The 23,642-nt window shown below is 40.0% G+C and overlaps 1 protein-coding gene across 1 annotated transcript in view; it reads left to right on the forward strand.

The window, feature by feature from the left end:
- rab1a.L (RAB1A, member RAS oncogene family L homeolog) overlaps positions 1-23,642 on the forward strand; it is a gene marked incomplete at its 5' end in the record, with an annotated part of 30,381 nt that overhangs the window by 458 nt on the left and 6,281 nt on the right. The window contains 2 exon segments of the mRNA NM_001086669.1: positions 20,279-20,351; positions 22,716-22,811. Coding sequence (NP_001080138.1) covers positions 20,279-20,351; positions 22,716-22,811 — 169 coding nt within the window.

The following is a 23,642-nucleotide window of genomic DNA, read 5'->3' on the forward strand; positions in this document are numbered from 1 at the left end:
CAGCTGTAGTTCAACTACATATTACAGCATCACAATGGCAGGGTGCTGGGAGTTTCAGTGTAACAACAGCTGGTGGGAGTTACAATTTGGGCATCCCTGATATACCTACTAAATGGCATAATATAATAATATAATTGTGCTTGTTGCTCTGACCCCACTTTTACCCCCTGCGATGCTGGGGCCCAGGGCAAGTGCCCTGCTTGTTAACCCTCTCCCCCCTGGTAGTTCTTACATTAATAAAACTCCTATCAGACCGTGGCCATTTCGAAAATTTAGCCTGACATCATTCCGGTGCCATCGTTATTTTTAATATAGGCATGTTAAAATGATTGCACTGTTGTTGAACTACGTCGCTCAGAGATCTAGCTTACTGCAGGAGATTTGAAGGTGGTCGCCTACCCCAGGGGTCCCCAACCCACTATTGGGCCACGGACATAGTTGAACTGGGCCGCCAAATCCGAATTTGACGCGACCAAATTTGAAGCAGCTGCATGAAATTTGACACTGGCGTACCCGAATTTCACGCGCCGCACACAGTTGTCCCCGCCCCCCAACTCCTTGCAAAAAATGAGGCCTTTAAACCGGTCCCTGGGGCAAAAAAGATTGGGGACCGCTGCCTTACCCCATCTTAAAACTTTCGACTCCACTGTGAATGGCGAGTTACGTTGTCCCAAACTAAAACCCATTTATTATGACTTCATTTCTAAAAATGTATAAAAGAGTAGCAGTCACTTGGCTACTGGGGATATAGGATGTAGGATCCCAAGGGTCAGCCCTTCAAATCCAATATTTTTTATAAAACACTGTATCTTGGGAACCCCCCAAATCTTATACTTAACAGTGCTAGAGTGAAAAGTGGGTTGATGGAGGTGGTTCTGTCCATAGAAAGCTTTGAGATGGCTCTTTAACTCCGCAGGGACAAATTGGAATGGTAGAGTCCTTATCCTAAGAGTTTACACTTATTTTTACAGAATATTCTTTTCTCTTTCCGCTTATTTGTAGTTATGTAATCAGCCCACCTCTTCCTTTAAGGAATATGAATTGCTGTTAAGTCTTGTGTTTCAGCAATAGTTTGAAATCCCCTGACTTGTGTGTTCTCTCTTTCTCTGTCATGTGAAAGAGAAATGGATGAAACCTTTTCCTTTATCCAATATTACACCTCTTAATTGGCCTAGGTGCTAACTCTCGTTGGCAAAGTCTCATCCCCTTCTCCTGCTTCCGTGAGGGTTGTACATTGTCGGATGTGACACTGAACTAAGCAGTAGTTGTACCCCCTAAATCTCACCGTGTATTGTGTAATGATGTCCTGGGCCCTGGTTAGGATGACACAGCTGTTAATGTGCAACGTGGTGGAAGTAGCTGTGTGGGTAAACCTGTTCCTCGCTGGAGCTGCATGTGGCACATTTCTGTAACCCATTGGTTGCTGACAGCATTTAGCCTCAGAAAATAGACCTGAGTCTTGTTGATACGTGGGTTGGAAAAGTCACACAGCTGTAGGACTGTTGAGAGATACAGAGAATTGACATTTTTGTGACCGTGGTTACTTGTCACTGCTTAGGGAAACGTAAGAGGTTTGTAGAGTGACACAGGTGTAGGTGTTGGTGAGTTCATGTTGCGTGTGGGTTTAAGGCAGTCAAATATACATACTTTGCATCCGGTAACGTTCTTGGGTTCTCTGTGTTGTAGCTGTTTAATTAAAGGGGAACTATCGCGAAAATGAAAATTTAATATAACCTAATACCTCATGCTGAAGTAAGAAACTTTCTAAATACAGGTATGGCATTGGTTATCCAGAAAGCTCTGAATTACAGAAAGGCTGCCTCCCATAGACTCCCTTTTATCCAAATAATCCAAATTTTTCAATATGATTTCCTTCAAAACAGTATCTTGTTCTTGAACCCAACGAAGATATAATTTATCCTTATTGTAAGCAAAACACGCCTTTTGGGTTTATTTAATGTTTACATGTTTTTCTAGTAGACTAGGTATGAAGATCCAAATTATTGAAAGATCCCTTATACGGGGGGAAAACCCCAGGTCCTGAGCATTCTTGATAACAGGTCCCATACCTGTACAATCCATTAAAAATTTTCTGAAATAATCAAGTTTATCTTCACTATTCCTCTCTCAGCAACTGTTTCTCTTCCTTCTGTCTTCATGCAGCAGTTGGGTGTCAGATGAATGATCCGATATATTTTATAGGGGGGCTTCATTTTCTTAGCAGATGTATTCGAGCTCACTCAGTTTCTAAAATTCTAACAAAATATCTGCCTTTTGCACAAATCCTGTATGTAGAGAGACATGTAGTGAGCTCATGTACATCTTATAGGTAATAGGAGCCCCTTATAAGATATATTGGATCATTCATCTGACACCCAACTCCTGAATGAAATCCGCTGCTTAGCGAGGAATAGTGAAGGTAAACTTGATTATTTCAGAAACAGAACCGAATTTTTAATTGATTGTATTTAACAAGTTTCTTATTTCAGTATGCTGAATATTACATTTTTATTTTTGCAATAGTTCCCCTTTAACTTGTTTGCATTGATTGGCCAGCTCATTTAGCTCCTGCTACCCACTCTTTGTATATTTCTGCAATGCAGCTGCTGATCTATCCGAGTGCTGTGTTACCCATTTGCAATTATCCTGGTATCGGGGTATAGGCACCTAGAGATAATTGTATCAGGGTATAGTCATATAGAGATAGTCATATAGAGATAATTGTATCAGGGTATAGTCATATAGAGATAATTGTATCAGGGTATAGTCACCTAGAGATAATTGTATCAGGGTATAGTCATATAGAGATAATTGTATCAGGGTATAGTCACCTAGAGATAATTGTATCAGGGTATAGTCATATAGAGATAATTGTATCAGGGTATAGTCATATAGAGATAATTGTATCAGGGTATAGTCATATAGAGATAATTGTATCAGGGTATAGTCATATAGAGATAATTGTATCAGGGTATAGTCATATAGAGATAATTGTATCAGGGTATAGTCATATAGAGATAATTGTATCAGGGTATAGTCATATAGAGATAATTGTATCAGGGTATAGTCACATAGAGATAATTACAGCTAATGAGCTGTCACAGTGGACTCTGCCCCTGCCAACTAGAACTTTTCTGCCAAAAAGGAAGCGACAAAGGAAGCGAGGAAAGGAAACACAGGGCAGATAGTAAAAAAGCCGTTAGGACTGGTATCAGGCGTCGGCTTATTGTTCTGCTGTATATATATTCTTTATTTCACTGAATACCCCAGGTCTTTACTCATTTATAAACCATAGGGCCACAGCTGTGACACAGAAAAGCCGGTCTTTCCCATGAATCTTATTGTGGAATAATAACCTGTGTACTCGCTTGAGTTTCCGGAGAAATCCTGAGCTAGCCTTCATTTTAGCAGCCAGTCATGTGCGAGTCACATGGTTCTTACAAAACTGATATTACGGCAGATTTTGCAATCCTCTGGCCGGGTTTGTTGTTAACTCTTCCACTGCTCATCACGAGTGTCCCCTTCAGCCATGACGGAGGAGCCTCATAGAAATATCCTGCAGTTTAGTATTCTCTCCATTTGTATTTATTAATGTGCTTTTGTAATGGAGCCTTCTTTCACTTTCTGCTTCAGTTTGTCTCCATTTTTTCAGTGCACGTGGGTATAAGGCTTTCTGTATGGTGTTCCTAAGTCTTAAAGGTACAATAGGTAGGATCACACACACGTTAGATGTTCATGCTGTCTGCTGAAATCATTCTGTTGTTCCTGCTTGACACATGATTATAAAAAGCCCTTCATTCCTGTGACTTATATACTGTGATTTTTAGCTTGATTAGATGGAGACTGTTGGTCCAAACTACAATTCAGTCTGACAGTCCAAGTCTAATCACATCATGTGATTCTCAGAAAACAAAGGGTCCTGCTGGACCACAATCTGACCAAGTTATATTAAAGGAAAAGCCCTACATTAAAATGTATGTGTGTGTGTGTTGTAGATGGATGTAATCTTAGTGACTTTACTGTTAGTCTTCATTTTTATGTGATTTTCCTAATCTCCCCCCCCCCCCCAAAGTAACAATTGAAAATGCTGTCTGACCACTGTTATTGAAATGTTATTTTTATGGTGTCATAAAAAAATCAATAGAGCCCATGAATACAGCAGTCGTTATTATATCATTTTGGTTCAAGCACCCCTTTTTGGCCTGGGCAACCCCTTTTCTCATAACAAGGTTGCAGGTACATCACCATTGGTGTGTTAGCCATTCAGCTTTAAAGGAACAGTAACCTCAAACAAAAAAAGTGTTTTAAAGTAGTGATGTGGGGGTTGGGTTTTACCCGCCCTCCCTCCATCCGTGCCCACTCTTTATCTGCATCCACCTTCCCGCTTCCTTTTTTAGACCCACGACAACCCACCCAGCCGATGACGTCACAAAAGGGTCGGGGCGAGCAGGCGCGCGTCTATAAAAGAAGTCGGAAGCTGGCGGTGTAACGTGCCTACCACTCTCAAATAGGGGTGCGAGGTTAGCCCGACTCGCCGATCCGCGGGTAAACTTGTAAAAATTGGGCCGGCCCGCACATCACTATTTTAAAGCAATAAAAATGTCATGCGTTGTTGCACTGCACTGGTAAAACTGGTGTTTGCTTCAGAAGCACTACTATTGTTTATATAAGCTGCTGTGTAGCAATGGGGGCAGCCATTCAAAGGAGAAACGGCTCATCTTACATAGCAGATAAGCTCTGTAGAACATAATGGTGTTATCTGTTATCCACTATTAACCTGTGCCATATAGACTTTTTTCCATTTCTGCCATTGCTACACAGCAGCTTGTTTATATGAACTATAGTAGTGTTTCTGAAGCAAACAGATTAGTTTTACCAGTGCAGGGTAACAATACATGATATTTTCATTACTTTAAAATACTTTTATTTTTTTGGTGTTATTGTACCATTAAAGGGCATGTAAAGGCAAAAATATAAAATCCCATTTTTACTTTCTTTAATGAAAAAGAAATCTATCTCCAATATACTTTAATTAAAAGATGTCTACAGTTTTTATCATAAACCTGACTGTATGCAGTGAAATTCCCCTTCTTTTACTGCTGTTGATAGGAATTGTCAGATGGTCCCCAACTGCTGTGCAGGTAAACGATCATACTTTCAAATGGCAGGGGGAGCCCCCCCACCTTACTTCCCAGAACTCGAGCAGCATTGTTGGATTCCCTGTAGAGATTTGTATCCAGAGACGCAGTGCAGTCTCTATATTATGATTATTAATCAGCCTTGCTGTATTGGCTTCTATGGCAGATATTATTTGACTTGTGCTGTTTTGATAATTTATGACGATCCCTAAACTTAACCTCCCAACTGAAGCCCAGACCACACTGAGCATGTGCGAGTCTTGATATTGCAGAAATGTCTAACAAAGTTACAAGATGACAGCCCCCTGCGCCAACTTTGAAAGCATAAATCATTTGTCTTATTAGGCTGCTGGTGCAGTAATTTCATGTTTATATTTAGTATACATAATACAGCATTTCTAACATTATTCTATTTTAGACTTTAGTTGCCCTTTAAGGTGGCCATACACGTGCAGATTTAAGCTTCTGATTTGGCATGTCTGGGGCCCGCTGATGGGCCTGCCTGACTGATATCTTTCCGACAATCCTAGTTCGGCATGTTGATGTGGCTCCTTTGTAGGCTTCAAAACAACTTATATATGAATTAAACCTGAAATATAGCTGTAGAATAGCTGTTAAATACAATCCAAAATTAACTAAAGTGTTGTTCTTAGAAACAGCATTGCTTCTGCCATATCCTCCTTCACAGAAGCTCTTAAATCGGATTTGATTATTTTCAGTGCTTATATTTAAGGTTATTAGGAGTCAGTAAATTTTTGATGACTCCGACTCCAGGTGCCCAAAATTGCTTCTGACTCCGCAGCTCTCCTTCTAGCTGGCCCTTTAAGGATATCTGTGAAAGCAAATACTCATTATCCTCAAGTCAAATGCTAACAGACTCTCAGACTAGGCCCTTCTAACCAATGTTTGTACCGCACATACAGTTTGTACAAATTGGAGCCATGGGCATTTAAAGAAAATAAAGTGCCAGTCCCAGTATATTGGCTCCTGGACGTGGCAGTGCAGATATGTCCGCTATATCTCAGTATCACTTTAAATGTGAACAGTTCACTGAATAGTATTGCATACTGACTTAGTAGCTCTTAAAGGGGTTGTTCACCTTTGAGAGAACTTTTAGTATGATGTAGAGATTGATATTCTGAGATAATTTACAATTTGTTTTAATTTTTTATTATTAGGGTTATTTAGCTATTTATTCAGCAGTTCTTCAATGTGCATTTTAAGCAATCTGGAAACTAGGGCACAAATTACCCTAGCAACCATGCATTGATTTGAAAAAGAGACTGGAATATCAATAGGAGAGGCCTGAGTAGTAGGATCAGTAATAAAACGTAACTATAACAATACATTTGTAGCCTTACAGAGCATTTGTTTTTTTAGAAGGGGACAGCGACACCCATTTGAAAGCTGCAAAGAATCGGAAGAAAAAGACAAATAACTATAAAACTATAAAAAATAAATAATGAAAACGAATTGAAAAGTTGCTTAGAATTGGTCATAAAGCGGTGTGTTCACCTTTGAGTTGACTATACATATGATGTAGAGAGTGATATTCTGAGACTATTTGCAATTGGTTTCCATTTTTATTATTTGTGGTTTGAGTTATTTAGCTTTTTATTCCTCAGCTCTTTAGCTTGCAGTTTTAGCAATCTGGTTGCTAAGGTCCAAATTACTCTAGCAACCATGCACCTATTTGAATAAGGGACTGGAATATGAATTGGATCGAGCACTTGGTTGACCAAATGGCAAAGATCAGCTTATTTTGGTCTCCGTCCCCAATGAGTAGATCTACAAATGTCTGGACAGTTTAACCCTTCACTAGAGAATACTGTTTGCTTTAGCAGTTCTCATATAAAAGCATTCAATGGTTTCAGCACTTGCATACCTAAACTGGGAAGTATTCATAAAATGTTTTATATTCTCTTGCTATTATGACACAATAAGAAGTCTTTTAGGTTTGGAGTGATTCATTAGCGGAACCCCCGCCCTTTGGGGTTTTTATTTATTTTGAGTGGGGTGTCTGACATGATGATTTGGAACCAATGGCTATTGTGCTTATCCAATCTAGGTGTACCCATGTGAATGCCTGTTGACCCCCCCCCCTTTTTTTGGTTCTTTTTTGGATATATAAGGGTAGGACTACACAGACGTTTTCGGGGGGGTATGCGATAACGCAGGCGACAAATCGCATGCAATGGAAATAAGGTAAGAGATTCACAAAGGATTCGGGGGTTCGGCCGAATCCAAAATAGTGGATTCAGTGCATCCCTTAGATGCCACAATATTTAGTTTAGTTTAATTTACTGAACCATCGAGAATTAGGCACCCACGTGGTTTGTCAAATTGCTGTTTCTAAAACATGAATGAGCAATGGGCTTGCTTAATAACTGCACTGTGCATGTGACCCATTTAGGAAATCACATGATTCAATCTCTGTGTCTTCCTATAGACTACACTAATTGCACAATGGCTGCATTTCCTGAGTGCTTTTTGTCAGTTACCCATTCAGTTTCAACTACTCCTTGTAGAGGATTCTTGCTGTGAAATTGTTGCATAATGGTATGGAGCTTCAGCTGTGCTTCCAGATGTAGGAAAGGTAGTACAGGTAAAGGTATCCAGAATGCTCGGAACCTTGGGTTTTCCGGATAATGGTTCTTTCCATAATTTGGATCTTCATACCTTAAAGGGGTGGTTCACCTTTAAGTTAACCTTTAGTATGTTATAGAATGGTCAGTTCTAAAAAACTTTTCAGTTCAAGTATTTTAGGGATGCACCGAATCTAGGATTCGGTTCAGGATTTGGCCTTTTTCAGCAGGATTTGGATTCGTCAGAATCCTAATTTGCATATGCAAATTAGGAGCGGGGAGGGAAATTGCATCACAAAACAAGGACGTAAAAAAATGTTTTCCCCTTCCCACACCTAATTTGCATACACAAATTCAGATTCGGCCGAATCTTTTGCGAACGATTCTGGGGTTCGGTCGAATCCAAAATAGTGGATTAGGTGCATCCCTAGTCTTTATTATTTATTTTTTAAACTTTTTCAAGCTTTCAAATGGGGCTCACTGACCCCATCTAAAAACAAATGCTCTCTAAGGCTACACATTTATTGCAACTTTTTATGTCTCCTATTTCTATGCATGCTTCTCATATTCATATTTCAGTCTCTTATTCAAATCAATGCATGGTTGCTAGGGGAATTTAGACCTTAGCAACCAAGTGGCTGAAATTGCAAACTGTAGAGCTGCTGAATAAAAAGCTAAATAACACAAAAACCACCAACAATAAATAATGAAAACCAATTGCAAATTGTCTCAGAATATCACTCTCTACAAGTTAATTTAAAGGTGATGTAAACCCCTTTAAGTCTACTAGAAATCATATTAACCCAATAGGCAGGCTTTGCTTCTGATAAGGATTCATGATCACTTAGTTAGGATTAAGTACAAGGTACTGTTTTTATTACGGAGAAAAAGGAAATCATTTTGAGTCTATGGGAGATGGCCATTCTGTAATTAAGGGCTTTCTAGATAATGGGTTTCCTAATAACAGGCCCATAGCTTTATAGAGTCTGCCAATCTACCTGCGGGTTCTGGCCTGACCCGCCCATCACTATTGGACAGGTAAACTTGCCAAAACAGCTAAACTGCTCATGTACTGGCCTGGGTCACAGGGTGAAGGAGCTTCTGTCCTTTTTATTGTTAAGAATCCTGCAGTGATTTGCAAAAGCAATTTTTTTCCTGCATTTTGGCAACAAACGTGTTTGTGTGTTTAATAACAATAGTGTCCATGCTTATGTCACCTCGGGGTTATAGCTTATCTGTTCACTTTATAAAATTTATTGCTTGAATCCTTGCAAATGCTTGCAGCATTTGCATCCGACCGTCACGTCGAATCACCGTTGCAACACCATCCGACTTTATATTACTTACCTTGTTCCTGTCGCATATGACTTGACGCATTTTGTCGCCCAGCGTCAGATCCGACGGAAACGCATTGAAGTCTGCCGTGTAGTCCTACCCTTATAAACAGCAGCCACATTTGCACCTGGGCAGTAACCCATAGCAACCTATCACTGATTAGCTTTTATCAGCCAGCTGCAGGTTGAACAGTGAAAGCAATCATCTGGTTGCCATGGGTTACTGCCCAGGTGCAAATGTGCACACTGTTTATAAATGAGCCCCTGTGAGAATGTTGTTTGAGACTTTTAGGACACTTACACGCAGGCTTTTTTTTGCTGCGTCCCCTGCATTGTGCTTTCTTCCGTTCAGACGCAGAGGAGAGCAGGAGTAGACGCACTCTATTATTGTGAAGGGGGCTGTACTCACACAGACGCTTGTATGCACCAAACGCAGGTGAAACGCAACATGCTGCGTCCCAACCTGCGTTTGGCGCCTACATGCGTCTGTGTGAGTACAGCCCCCTTCACAATAATTGTGCACTTTTAGCCAGAATATGTATGATTGAGTGTTTTCTAGTATAAATCTGCTCGCGTGTGCAGACACAGGGTGGCGTTTAGAGCATCTGCATTTTCTTGCTGTGCTCTTAGTGTGATATTAGCCTAATGCTATTTCTCTTGTGTTAACAGGGATGGGCTTGTATAAGGTGTAGCCTAGCAGCTTGCTCTCTGACTGCACCTGCCATGTAATTCCTCGGGTTACCTTTAGATAAGGGATATATGATATAAGGTACTGTAGCTTATCAGCAAGGGTAAGCTGCTCAGTCAACTAGTTTCCGTGGTGAGTGGGTGACTGGGTGTAGTTCAACCAGGACTTTATGATTGTAGTTGACTGAGCAGTTGCTAGGGGTCTGTCTTTAGAGATGTAACTGACTCCTCAGGGCAGAGACACAAGTTCAGATTCGGGGAGATTAGTCGCCTGGAGACAAATCTCCTTCTTCGGGGCGACTAATCTCCCCAAATTGCCTTCCTGCCAGCTAGAATGTAAATCGACAGCGGGATGGCACTCTGAGCCCTTCGTTTTCCGAAGTTGCCTCACAAGGAAACTTTGGGTGACTTTGGCAATCGAAGCGTTCCGAGTGCCATCCCGCTGGTTGGATGTCGCCCACGAAGAAGAGGAAATTTGTCGCCGGGTGACTAATCTTCCTGAATCTGACTGTGTGTCTCTGCCCTTAGACCTCCGCTAATGATCATCTGCCATCAACTGTGCAACAGCTTTCCCACATTATGTTATTTGGATAATGGTGTTAGATATGATCTCTATGCTACGTTCTCTCTGTGTTTATCCACAGGCCACGTTCCTCTTGGCTTTCTGATGTGCCTGCCCTGCACTCGAAGCCACTGTGTTGGCCCAGGTAAAGCACATGGAACAGATTTTGATGTCAAAGTGCATACTTGAGCATTTCTGCACCAAAATCCCCTCTGTGTGCCTGCACCCGGGCCAATGCAGTGGTTTCATGTGCAGGTACATCAGTAAACTGATAGGAAAGTAGCGGCTGATACTCAGCCTGCAGATAAACACAGACAGACAGTAGCCTATAGATCCTATTCAACATCATCTTCCAAATAACATCAAATTGTATGTGAGTTGTTCGTTTTGGGAAATGATCAGCAGCTGACGTCTAAGGGCTCTGATGTATCACTGACCCCATGCTTAAATCTTAAGGGCTCTTACTGACCAACGGTTGAAGCTGCGATCCCCTGCGTTCCGTTTCTCTGCATTCAGTCGCAGGAATAGACGCATTAAGCTTTTTTCAATGGGGCTGTACTCACACAGGAATGTGTAGGCGCCGAACGCAGGAAAAATGCAGCATGTTGCGTCTCAACCTGCATTTGGTACCTACATGCGTCTGTGTAAGTACAGCCCTTAGAAAAAAGAGTCTATTCCTGCGCTCCCCTGCGGCTGAACGCAGAAAAACGCAACGCAGTGGAGCGCAGCTTCAACCGCTTGTCAGTAAGAGCCCTAAGAGTTAAACATGGGGTCAGTGATACATCTCTAATCCACCTGGTGTGGCAGTGAGCTCAGTCACAAATTAAACATAACATTAAATTAGAAACTCGCCAAACCAGACTTCCAGATATGATGAAAAGCATTCTCTACATTTCTATCACTTCTCATTAATGAACAGGTGAACAATAAAGCATTAAAAACGTCAGTCTTTCTTGTGTAATTAGGTAAATTTCCCAGGATCTGTTGAATAATCGTCAGGTACTAATTATCAGCTGAATGACTCCCGTTGTTTCCCTGTGTAATGCTTCTTCAGGTGCCTGACCCCCGACATGACCCTCTGTGTGAGTGCGTAAGATTCTGCAGTGGGCAACTTCAGGCGACCATGGAAAACGCATTGCCACGTGTGCTTTAGCGCAGGCGACTTTTCATTATAGTCTATGGGAAAACACGCTGAGGCAGTTCGTGGAGATTGTCGCTCAGAACACCAAGCGATTAGTCGCCAGGCGACAAAATCTACCCAATCTCCTGGTGTGAATTTACCCTTAGAATATTCTGATATTTGGACTCGTGATTCCACGGCTTCTTTGTTTCAGCTGTAGCCACATTTACATGGCCCTGAGCGAGAGAAGTTCTGATAGTCGCAAGGTGTGACCTTTATTGTAACAGAAGTGGCAAATAGTGTTCTACATCTCTAGTCACTTATTTCACTTATACTGGCCAAACAGGTTGTATTCTTTAATGAGAACCAGTTGGATTGAGCGACTTTTCCAGTTACACTTGTTTTTTTGTTTTTTTAAACTGTTTATCTCCAACGAATACTAAAGCCTCCCAACAAGAAGCTTTGCAGAAAGTGATGGATACATTGATATGGTAAGGGGGCGGCATATACCTGTAGTAGCTATTCACTGAGATCCTGCCAGTCAGTAGCAAAGGGCACATTCTACTTTCATTAGCAGTTACATTTAGGGTAAGGCCACACGAGGAGATTCGGGGAGATTTTGTCGCCTGGCGACTAATCGCCTCGTCTTCTGAGCGACAATCTCCCTGAACTGCCTCGGCGTGTTTTCCCATAGTCTACAATGAAAAGTCGCCTGCGCTAAAGCACACGCGGCGAATCTCCTCGTGTGGACTAACCCTTACAAAGATCATTGATAATGTGGGATAAGTGTGTACAGGGATGGGATCCGTTATCCAGAAACCTCTGAATTATGAAAAAGGCCATCTCTCATAGACTCCATTTTATCCAAATAAAGTGAAACCTCGATTTTAAGTACCCTGATTTTAAATGTCCTGCATTTTACATTTTTTATTCGAGGTCCCACCAATTTATAATACATTTGAATGGGTGCATTTCTCTGATTTTAAGTAACGTTTTCCCGGATTTTACATCAAAATTTTGTCCTGATTATGCCAAAAATTTCTTTTTTTTCCCCCTATATGAATGTAATGTGAAATAAAGAGGTTTCAAATACTAGCCAGATGTATATTTTGCCATGTCTCTGCCTGTAAATAGTCAATTCCAATTAGTCTGCCCCTTATGCAGTCCTGCACAAAATGTTGACGTTACTGGTCCTTTAAAGGAAAACTATACCCCCCAAACAATGTAGGTCTCTATTAAAAGATACTGAGTAAAACAGCTCATGTGTAAAACTCTGCTTCATGTAAATGAACCATTATCATAATAATATACTTTTTTAGTAGTATGTGCCATTGGGTAATCATAAATAGAAAATTGCCATTTTAAAAAATAAGGGCCGCCCCCAGAGATCGTATGATTCACTGTGCTCACATACAAACCACATGTAAGGTCACATGAGCCAATTAACAGACAGAATTCTGCCTTTTGCTTCCTTACAGTTAGTGTTGTAGTATTTCTGGTCAGGTGATCTCTGAGGCAGCACAGATAGAGTCACGAAATGGTGGTTCAAGGCAAGAGATGTAAAAGGGCAATATTTATGTAAATATATATTCCAGTTTGGTAAGATTCTTTAATATGTCATTCAATTTGATATAAACTATCTGTTGCTTAAGTATTTATTTTGGGGGTATAGTTTTCCTTTAAGGTATGAAGATCCAAATTACAGAAAGATCCATTATCTGGAAAACTCCAGGTCCTGAGCATTCTGGATAGCCAGTCCCATACCTGTACTGGAGAGTTTTAGACAAAATGCTCATTTGGGGTTACATGCCTTTTACTCCTATATTTTGTATTAAAAATGCTAAAAAAAAAAAAGCAATATGTTGGCTTCTAAATGCTTTAGAAACTCAATGTGGCTAATTTATAAACACAGGGCAAATCTGCACCTGGGCAGTAACCTATGGCAACCAATCAAATGTTTGCTTTCGTTGTTCAACCTGCAGCTGCCTGTAAAAAGCCAGTCACTGGTGCTCATTTATCAACACTGGGCAAATTTGCCCATGGGCAGTTACCCATAGCAACCAATCAGTGAATAGCTTTTTAAAGCCAGCTGCAAGCTGAACATTGAATGCAGAAATTTGATTGGTTGCCATGGGTTACTGCCCATGGGCAAATTTGCCCAGTGTTAATAAATGAGCCCCAGTGAGTGGTTGCTATTGGTTACTGCTCAGATGAAATTTTGCCCAGTGTTTATAAATGAGCCACAATATGATTAATTAGGAATGGCTTGAGGGCCACTTATCACTGCATAAGAGGTTGGCAAATTCTTCTGTTTTAGGGATAGACGGATGTTGAACTACAGCTCCCAAATTCAGTTACTGGCCTGTGCACCTTGGTTGGCTTCTTCCTAAACCGGGAAGTGTTTGAAGTGGTGCCAACTAAATTATTAATTGGGGAGAAGGCAGAGCAGGTAGAAAGAGAAGATGCTAATCACCTGCTGATGTCGGCTGCCCTTGTGTTTGATATCTTTTCATCTTACATAGTATGGCTGCTTTCCATCTGTTGTAACGTATCCATCCTCCTCCTCCTCCTCCTCATCATCATCATCATCATCATCATCATCATACAACAGTCTGTTGTTCAGTGGAAGTTTCTAGCAGCTTTGCTTGTGAATGTAGTCTGCTTCTTGTACTCTTCCCCATATAATAATCATATCCATAGAGCACCGTCTATAAGAATTCTCATAGATGCCTAATGCATAATGTGTATATGGTTTACACTTGTCATTGTGTTTTTTGTTCCCCTTTCAGCTGCTAATTGTCATTTGTATATTTGGGGATGTATCAGCGTTAGAAGTCTAAAAGGCATGCAAAATCTGTTATGAAATATTAATACTTTATAACGGGTAAGCTCTGTGCCCAAAATATATATAGTTGGTGAAAATTCATATGGAAAAACTCCGGATCCATTATCCAGAAAGCTCTAAATTATGGGAAGACCATCTCCCTTTCTAATCAAATAATTCTAATTTTTAAAAATGATTTCCTTTTTCTCTGTAATAATAAAACAGTACAGGTAGGGGACCTGTTATCCAGAATGGTCGGGACCTGGGTTTTTCTACATAACAAATCCTTCCGTAATTTGGATCTTCATACCTTATGTCTACTAGAAATCGTGTGTAAACATTAAATAAACCCAAAAGGCTGGTTTTGCTTCCAATAAGAATTAACTATATCTTAGTTAGGATTAAGTAGAAGGTACTGTTTTATTATTACAGTTATGGGATCTGATATCCGGAAACCCATTATCCAGAAAGCTCCGAATTACAGAAAGGCAGACTTTTATATCCAAATTTTTAAAAATGATTTCTTGTTCCTTTGTAATAATAAAACAGTACCTTGAACTTGATCCCAACTAAGATATAATTATTGGAAGGAAAACCAGCCTATTGGGTATCATAGGGAATCACATTTTTAAAAATGTAGAGAAAATGGAGTCTATGGGAGCTAATTCTGAGCTTTCTGGATAACGGGTTTCTGGATAACAGATCCCATACCTGTACCTTGTATTTGATCTGAACTAAGATATAATTAATTCCTATTGGAGGCAGAACAATGCTAATGGATTTATTTAATGTTTAAATGATTTTGTACTAGCCTTAAAGTATGTAAATCCAAATTATGGAAAGACCCCCTTATCCAGAAAGCCCAAGAGCAGATAACAGGTTCTCTATGGGCCTCCTTCATTATCCCCACTCTCCTGTACAGCCGGCTGAATCCTCTTAACAAACCTGCTTTGATTGATATCAATTCACCGTCTATAATGCCGCATTCTTAAAATTCCAGCTTTCTTACGCACACAGATGGTATAAAGCAGTAGCGCTATGCAGAAATATACCTTGTACAAAGGGATTCCCAAGACGCTCAGCAGCTACTGGGGCTCATTTATCAACACTGGGCAAATTTGCCCATGGGCAGTTACCTATAGCAACCAATCAGTGATTAGCTTTTTGAAGCCAGCTGCAAGTAGAACAATGAATGCAGCAATTTGGTTGCCATGGGTTACTGCCCATGGGCAAATTTGCCCACTGTTGATAAATTACCCCCACTGACTTGGCTATTACTTTGTTCAATGACTTTGTCCTTTCTGCCCTAGTACTTTGTATCTGCTGTAGGGATGCACCGAATCCGCTATTTTGGATTCGGACAAACCCCTGAATCCTTTGTGAATGATTCGGCCGAATACCGAACTGAATCCGAATCCTAACTTGCATATGCAAATTAGGGGTGGGAAGGGGAAAACATTTTTTACTTGTTTTCTGACAAAAAGTCACTTGATTTCCCTCCCGCCCCTAATTTGCATATGCAAATTAGGATTCGGATCGGCCGGGCAGAAGGATTCGGCCGAATACAAATCCTGCTGAAAAAGGCCGAATCCTGAACCGAATCGTGGATTGGGTGCATCCCTAATCTGCTCAGGCTGAGAAGTGACTGGTAAAACATTTGCTGAGCAAGAACCATTCCCTTCATTCCCTCTTAATGCCCCTCTGCAGTTTAAGCTCAATGGTGAGTTATTTAGCTTTTTATTCAGCAGCTCTTCAATTTGCATTATAAACAATCTGGTAGCTAGGGTCCCAATTCCCCTAGCAACCATGCACTGATTTGAATAAGAGACTGGAATATGAATAGGAGAGGCCCTTACTAGAAAGATGAGCAATAAAAAGTAGCAGTAGTAATAAGTGTGTTGCCTTACAGAGCATTTGCTTTTTAGATGGGGTCAGCGATGGCCATCTGAAAGCTGGAAAGAGTCAGAAGAAAAAGGCAAATAATTATAAAACTATCAAAATTAAATAATGAAGACCAATGGAAAAGTTGCTTATAATTGGCCATTCTATGACATACTAAAAGTTTACTTAAAGGTGAATGTTTAGAAATGAGCTCTACAATTGTTTATAGCATGGCCTATTATCTAAGGGTATTTTGAGAAGCAACAAGGAATAGAAATCTGTGCCTGAAGTCATTTTTAGTTGGTTTAGGCAAAACTATGCAAAATAAGCAGAGAAAGCTGGTATGCAGAACATGTCAGCACCTCATATACAAACGGCAATTCCCAGAAATGCTGGGGACAGAATTGCAACAAAACACAGAGGTTTTGCGTTTTATGTACAGTATGGGATCTGTTATCCAGAAACCTGTTATCCAGAGAACTCCAAATTATGCGAAGGCCGTCTTCCCATAGATTACATTTATTGAAATCATTAAAAAAATTTTAAAAAAGTATTTCCTTTTTCTCTGTAATAATAAACCGGTACCTTGTACAGGTATGGGACCTGTTATCCAGAATGCTCGGGACCTGGGGTTTTCCGGACCAGGAATCTTTCTGTAATTTGATCTTCATACCTTAAAGCAGTGATCCCCAACCAGTATCTTGTGAGCAACATGTTGCTCTCCAACCCATTGGATGTTGCTCCCAGTGGCCTCAAAGCAGGTGATTATTTTTGAATTCCAGGCTTGGAGGCAACTTTTGGTTGCATAAAAACCAGGTACACTGCCCAACAGAGTCTCAATGTAGGTTGGCAATCCACATAGGGGCTACCAAATGGCCAATCACAGCACTTCTTTGGCACCCCAAGAATATTTTTCATGCTTGTGTTGCTCCCCAACTACTTTTACTTCTGAATGTTGCTCACGGGTTTAAAAGGTTGGGGATCCCTGCCTTAAAGTCTACTTTAAAATCATGTAAACCTTAAATAAACCCAATAGGCTGCTTCCAATAAGGATTCATTATATCTTAGTTGGGATCAAGTACAAGCTGCTGTTTTATTATTACAGAGAAAAAGGAAATCATTCTAAAAAATTTGGAGCCTATGGGAGACGGCCTTTCTGTAATTTGGAGTAGGGATGCACCGAATCCACTATTTTGGATTCAGCCAAACCCCGGAATCCTTCACAGAAGGTTTGGCCAAATACCGAACCGAGTCCTAATTTGCATATGCAAATTAGGGGTGGGGAGGGGAAACCATTTTTTACTTTCTTGTTTTGTGTACAAAAAGTCACGAAATTTCCCTCCCGCCTGTAATTTGCATATACAAACTAGGATTTGGATTCGGTTCGGCCGGGCAGAAGGATTAATCCAAATCCTGCTGAAAAAGGCCGAATCCTGGATTTTGTGCATCCCTAATTTGGAGCTTTCTGGATAATGGGTTTCCGGATAACTGATCCCATACCTGTACTTTATCCAAATTAGGATATGATTAATTCTTATTCAAGGCAAAAACAGCCTATTGGGTCTGTATAAATTATTTCTTTTAGTAGACCTAAGATGAAGATCCAAATTACAGAAAACCCCAGGTCCCAAGCATTCTAGATAACCGGTCTTATACCTGTAACTGCTAAACACCTTGTAGTTCCTGCTGCTAAATTTAGTTGAGGGGTAGCGCTGGGACGAAAACAAGGGACCAAATTGGTCCCCCCTCCACTATTTTGAGGCTCTTTAGCCTCAGTACACTGTCCATAGAAAACAATGCAGTGAAAACTAGGGATGCACCGGATCCACTAATTTGGATTCAGCGGAATCCTTTGCGAAAGATTCGGCCAAAAGCAGCATGTCTGCCCCACCCCTTGGCTGAAAAATACAGATAATCAGAGACAACAGGTTCAGTATTGGGGCAGATTTATTTACCCAGCTGGAGGTTGCCAAGGCTCACATTTTGGGCAATGATATATCCAAAGCTTACTTAGCCTTTTATTTCTTTGTCCCTCTCTGAACTGCTGCTTCTGAATCTTGAGTGGTCTCTGCTGCATTGTTTCCAAAGTCACAACTACCAGGGCAGAGAAAAGCGGGAAAAACAGGGTATCACTTTCAATACCGGTTATATTTATAAATGACTTGAAAACCATGAAAAAGAAGTGTATATTGGAAAGTTGCTTAGCAGTACAGTTAATTGTATATTTTGAGTTCCAGTAAGGATTCTAAGGCAACGCAATGTGAGTAGCATTCTTTCTTTCTTCCATGTGACACATCCCATTGGCTGTGTAGCTGTTCTGGCTCGCGTACGATTGGTTCATCATTCTAGTAGAGGTCAGGATTTCAAGAGCATTTGTGAATTAAATTAAATTTTCCTTTGTTCCTGACTGGTGCCTCATGTGCTCTTGTGCTTCTCTGTATAGATGGTGTCCGTTTCTTATGTATTGGCTTTAAAGGAGAAGGAAAGGCTAAAATTAAGTAAGCTTTATCAGAAACACACCAGTAAACCCTCAAAGTAATGCTGCTCTGAGTCAAAAGAAACACCACATTTCTTTATTGTGAACACTTGGGCTTCTGTATCAATCTTACTGTTTTCAGTATAAACCTCTAGGGCTTGAGCATGCTCAGTTTGCTCCTCCCATCTATGCTGTAATCTGAGCCCAGTGCTGTAAGTGAGCAGGGAGAGACTCAGGCAGGAAGTGATGTCACACCAAGCTAATATGGCAGCTGCTATCCTAAACAAACAGAGTGCTTCTAGAGCTGTTTACTCAGCTATGGTAAAGCATTCTGCAGAGTAAATATAGTGTTATAGCTTGCGCTGTTGTGGCTAATCTATTGCAATAAACTGCTTTGGTGCTTTCCTTCTCCTTTAAGGCAAATATTTGGTTTGAGGTCTATGGAGACCAATAGACATGTGATAATCTGTTTTAAATATATTTAATTTGACTTGATTTCATTTAAATTTAGATTTTATTATTGCTCACTATCAAGCTTGACCCCAGCAAATCAGAGTTTTTTCCCCCCAGCAGAGACGACTTCTCGTCTGACAAAGCCCTAAAAGTCATGTCTCAAGCTTTTCCCTTTCTTACCATTAATTGAATAGGAAGAATATACAGTAAGAATGCTGATGGCAGATATCTAATGGGGTCGGTGTAAATGTCCTTGGCCTATATTTACTTCACCATTGCTGTGATTTATTCCGTGATGTTTTTATTGGCTTCCTTTAGTTTTACTGGGATTCTACCATTAACCCCGTAGAAATGTATCACTCCCTTACATTTAAACATGACGCCACAGCATTGGTATTCTCCATATTGTGTTAAAGCTTTAGCAATGTCACCAAAAGCACAATTTTAAATAGGCTTTGTCTGTTAACTTTAATGCCATGGGGGCAGCCATTCAAGCACAGGATATACAGTAGATAACCGATACATTCTGAAGATTCCCATTGTATACTACAGAGCTTATCTGTTATCTGCTGTGTATCCTGTGCCTTTTCTCCTTTTTCAGGTTTGCCTGGCTGCCCCCATGACTACACAGCAGCTTCTTTATATAAACTATAGTAGAGTTTCTGAAGCAAATGCACCAGTTGTGCCAGTGCAGGGCAGTAGTACATTATATTTTCATTAATTTAGTACACTTTAATGTGTTGGTGTTACTGTTTCTTTAAGTTGATCCTGACACTTGCAAATAAAATGCAACTTTCCTCAAAGTTTTTGCCCTGTGGGGGTAAAAGACGTCCTAACCTGAGCTGACCTATTTTGTATTACGGTGTAATTCAGCTCCTTCCTGCTCTCTGATTGGATACTGGGATTGCCAGCTTAGCACATAGGGACAATAACTGGCACTTGCCTGACATATATATATATAGGCACCTTTCTTTTATAGGAGGGAATTTTTATCCCAGGTTTTTTTGCACTTAACCAGTTTATTTGTACTGACTGCGTATACTGTACTGAAATATAACCTAGTGAATGGCCTAATTAATCAGCAGATCATTTATTTTGAGTATCATCCGTGTCTCTAGGGACTGAGAGGGGCCATGGTTGAAGGGGGAGTCAGTTGTGCTTTACTGCAATGTTGTACTTCTAACTCCTGTTTATTTGTTCATTTTTTCTTTCTTTCAGTGACTATTTATTCAAATTACTTTTGATTGGAGACTCTGGTGTGGGAAAGTCTTGTCTTCTGCTTAGGTTTGCAGTAAGTACTTTTTCTGCATTATTTTACACTTTTAAAATCTTACCAGACCATGCCATCGCAACTGTCATTTTCTATCAATGCTCAAATTACGGACCCTAGTAGAACGTGGTCTTAGTATACAGATGCTACAACATTTATGTGCAAAGGGGAACCTTAAAGGAGTTATTCACCTTTAAATTAACTTTAAGTATGACATAGAGAGGGATATTCTGAGACAATTTGCAAGCCACAAGCTTCTTTGCAGCATTCTTTATATATTAACCTATATTTTCTATATATTAACCTGCACACTGCAAACTACAGTAGTCAAGGTTCCTAAGCACATCCTGGAAGCTAAACTCACTGAAAGATTAACCCTTTCTCTGCACACACACACACCCAGTTCTGAACCAACCACTGCCCCAGATATGGACTGTCTACATTAACCTTTTTTTCTGCATGCATGCATTTTCTACTGCAACACTCTTACACTATGGGGCAGATTTTGACTAGGGAATTATCCAATCCGATTCGAGGTTTTTTTTAAAAAAAAAATTTGATTTTCGAGATTTATCATACTGTGGTCCTTTAAGAATTTAAATTAGACTATTCACCACCTAAAACCTGCCGAATTACTGTAAAGTCAATGGGAGAGGTCCATGGATCAATTTGGAGACGGCTGCAGCCTTCCTGACATTCACATTTTTTTAGGAGAAAAAAAACTTAATTGCGTTTGATCAAATTAGAGTTTTTGGGTTGTTTAAATTCATCAGAGTTTTAATAATTCGGTTTTGCCAGGTTGAATTTCGAATTCATTCGAATTTAAGGGAGTTAAAAAAAAGAAAAAAAACTCAAATGTATTTGACCCTTGATAAATGTGCCTCCCAGTGTATATACATAGTAGATGCGTTTGCAGAAAGACACATCTATGAAGACCAAGCGTTTGTCCAATTGAATCCTGCTTAAAGGAACCGTGAAACTAAAAAAATTTTGTTTCAAAGTAGTGAAACTATCATGTAGTGTTGCCCTGCACTGGTAAAACTGATATGTTTGCTTCAGAAACACTACTATAGTTCATATAAACAAGCTGCAGTGTAGCAATGGCGGAAATTGTAAAAAGTCTATATGGCACAGGTTAAATAGTAGATAACAGATAAGCTCTGTAGAACATAATCGTGTTATCTGCCATCTGCTGTGTAACCTTAGGCTTTTCTCATTTGAATGGCTGCCCCCATTGCTACACAGCAGCTTATTTATATAAACAATAGTAGTGTTTCTGAAGCAAACACAGCAGTCTTATCAGTGCAGAGCAACACTACATTATATTTTTATTACTTTAAAACACTTTAATTTTTTGATGTTACAGTTCCTTTAAGTTGATTCAGAAGAAGCAAAATATCTCATCTGAAGCCATTTGTAATTTGCTTTAGAGGGGTAAAAAATTAAAACATTTTAACCCATCCATCAGGATATTACTGTAGGACGGCAGTACTGTTAACACACACACGTTTATTTATTTTTTTTATTTAACATGGGAGCAGCCAGTACTAGTGTTGTGCAGAATGTTGATTGTGTCATAATGGCTAATCCTCTTAGGACACTGCAGGTAAACTGAGCACAGTCATGAAGTGGCATTAGCCTGAGAAAGGAAGATTAGTCGCATTAATCAGTAATCTCTAGTTGGTTTTGATACAGGACTAAACATCACAAAGCGCTGACAAGAAAATAGCTGGTTAAATGGTTAGGGCAGAGACCGCGATTCGGGGAGATTAGTCCCCTGCGACAAACACCTCTTCTTCGGGCGACTTATCTCCCCAAACTGCCTCCCCGCCAGCTAGAATCTAATCTCCGGCGGGATGGCACTCGGATCGCTTTGTTTTCCGAAGTTTCCTCGTGAGGCAACTTCAGAAAAGAAACACTCAACCTTTGATAAAAAACCCCCCTAATGTTACTGCTTTTATTTTTTTTAATTACTCCTCTTTCTATTCAGGCCCTCTCCTATTTACAGTCCAGTCTCTTATTCATATCAATACATGGTTGCTAGGGTAATTTGGACCTTAGCAACCAGATTGCTGACATTGCAAACAGAGCTGCTGCATAAAAAAACTAAATAACTCAAAAAAAAAACAAAAAACCCCCACAAATATTAAAAAATGAAAACCAATTGCAAATTGTCTCAAAATATCACTCTCTACATCATACTGAAAGTTAATTTACAGATGAGCAACCCCTTTAATAAACATCTAAATGGGTTTTTTCATAAAAGCAGCGGTTCCCCTTTAAAGGTAATGAACCCAACATGGGTGGCATGGAAATGAAAGTGTGAATCACATGTACAGAATGCTATTCCTCACATTGTGTATTTGTATTTTCCTTTCTCTGCAGGATGACACATACACAGAAAGTTACATCAGTACAATTGGTGTTGATTTTAAAATCAGGACTATAGAGTTAGATGGAAAAACAATCAAACTGCAAATTGTAAGTAACTCTCAAGATAAGGACAAATAATGTATGTTTTTTTGTGTGCGTGCTCAATCTCTGCCCAAGGGCTGTTTATCCCAAGCTTTTGGATTCACTAACAACGTTGCACTTAAGGGTAAGGGCACACCTGGAGATTCGGGGAGATTTAGTCGCCTGGCGACTAATCGCTTCTTCTTTGGGGCGACTAATCTCCCCGAACTGTTTCCCCGTGTCTTCTGCCGGCTTCAATGAAAAACCGCCTACGCCAATGCACTCGCGGCGCTTCCTCAAAAGTAAACTTTGGGCGACTTCGGAAATCAAAGTGCCACGGGTGCATTGGCGCAGGCGTTTTTTCATTAAAGCTGGCGGAAGACTCTTTTTAAAGGAATTGTTGAGTATAAAAATAAAAACTAGGTAAATAGGCTATGCAAAATAAAAAAAATTCTAATATAATTAGGCAAACGTGTAGGGGGTTATTTATCAAAGTCAGGATTTATCTCTACATTTTCTGCTACAAACACCGATAATATCTGATCAGGTTTTTTTCTTACGCTTATTTATTATTACATTTTCCCGAAAATTTGCTTTTTCGGAATTTTCACCCGAAAACTTCGGGGTATTGCACGAAACCCAGCGCACATCAAAAAATAATTGGGAATTCTTATGCAACCTCGGCAGGTCTGAGATGTTGGATTTTCTGATTCGGGCTTTTCCATCCTCAGGGTTTAATAAGTTCAGAAAAATTTGTGATTTTTTTTAAAAAGTCTTATTTTATAAAAAAAAAGAAAATCACTAATTATTCATGATTTTTGCATTCGGAGTTTAGTAAATAACCCCTGTAATGTATTA

The sequence above is a fragment of the Xenopus laevis genome, chromosome 5L (genome assembly GCF_017654675.1).
Source record: "Xenopus laevis strain J_2021 chromosome 5L, Xenopus_laevis_v10.1, whole genome shotgun sequence".
In the NCBI taxonomy this organism is placed as follows: Eukaryota; Metazoa; Chordata; class Amphibia; order Anura; family Pipidae; genus Xenopus; species Xenopus laevis.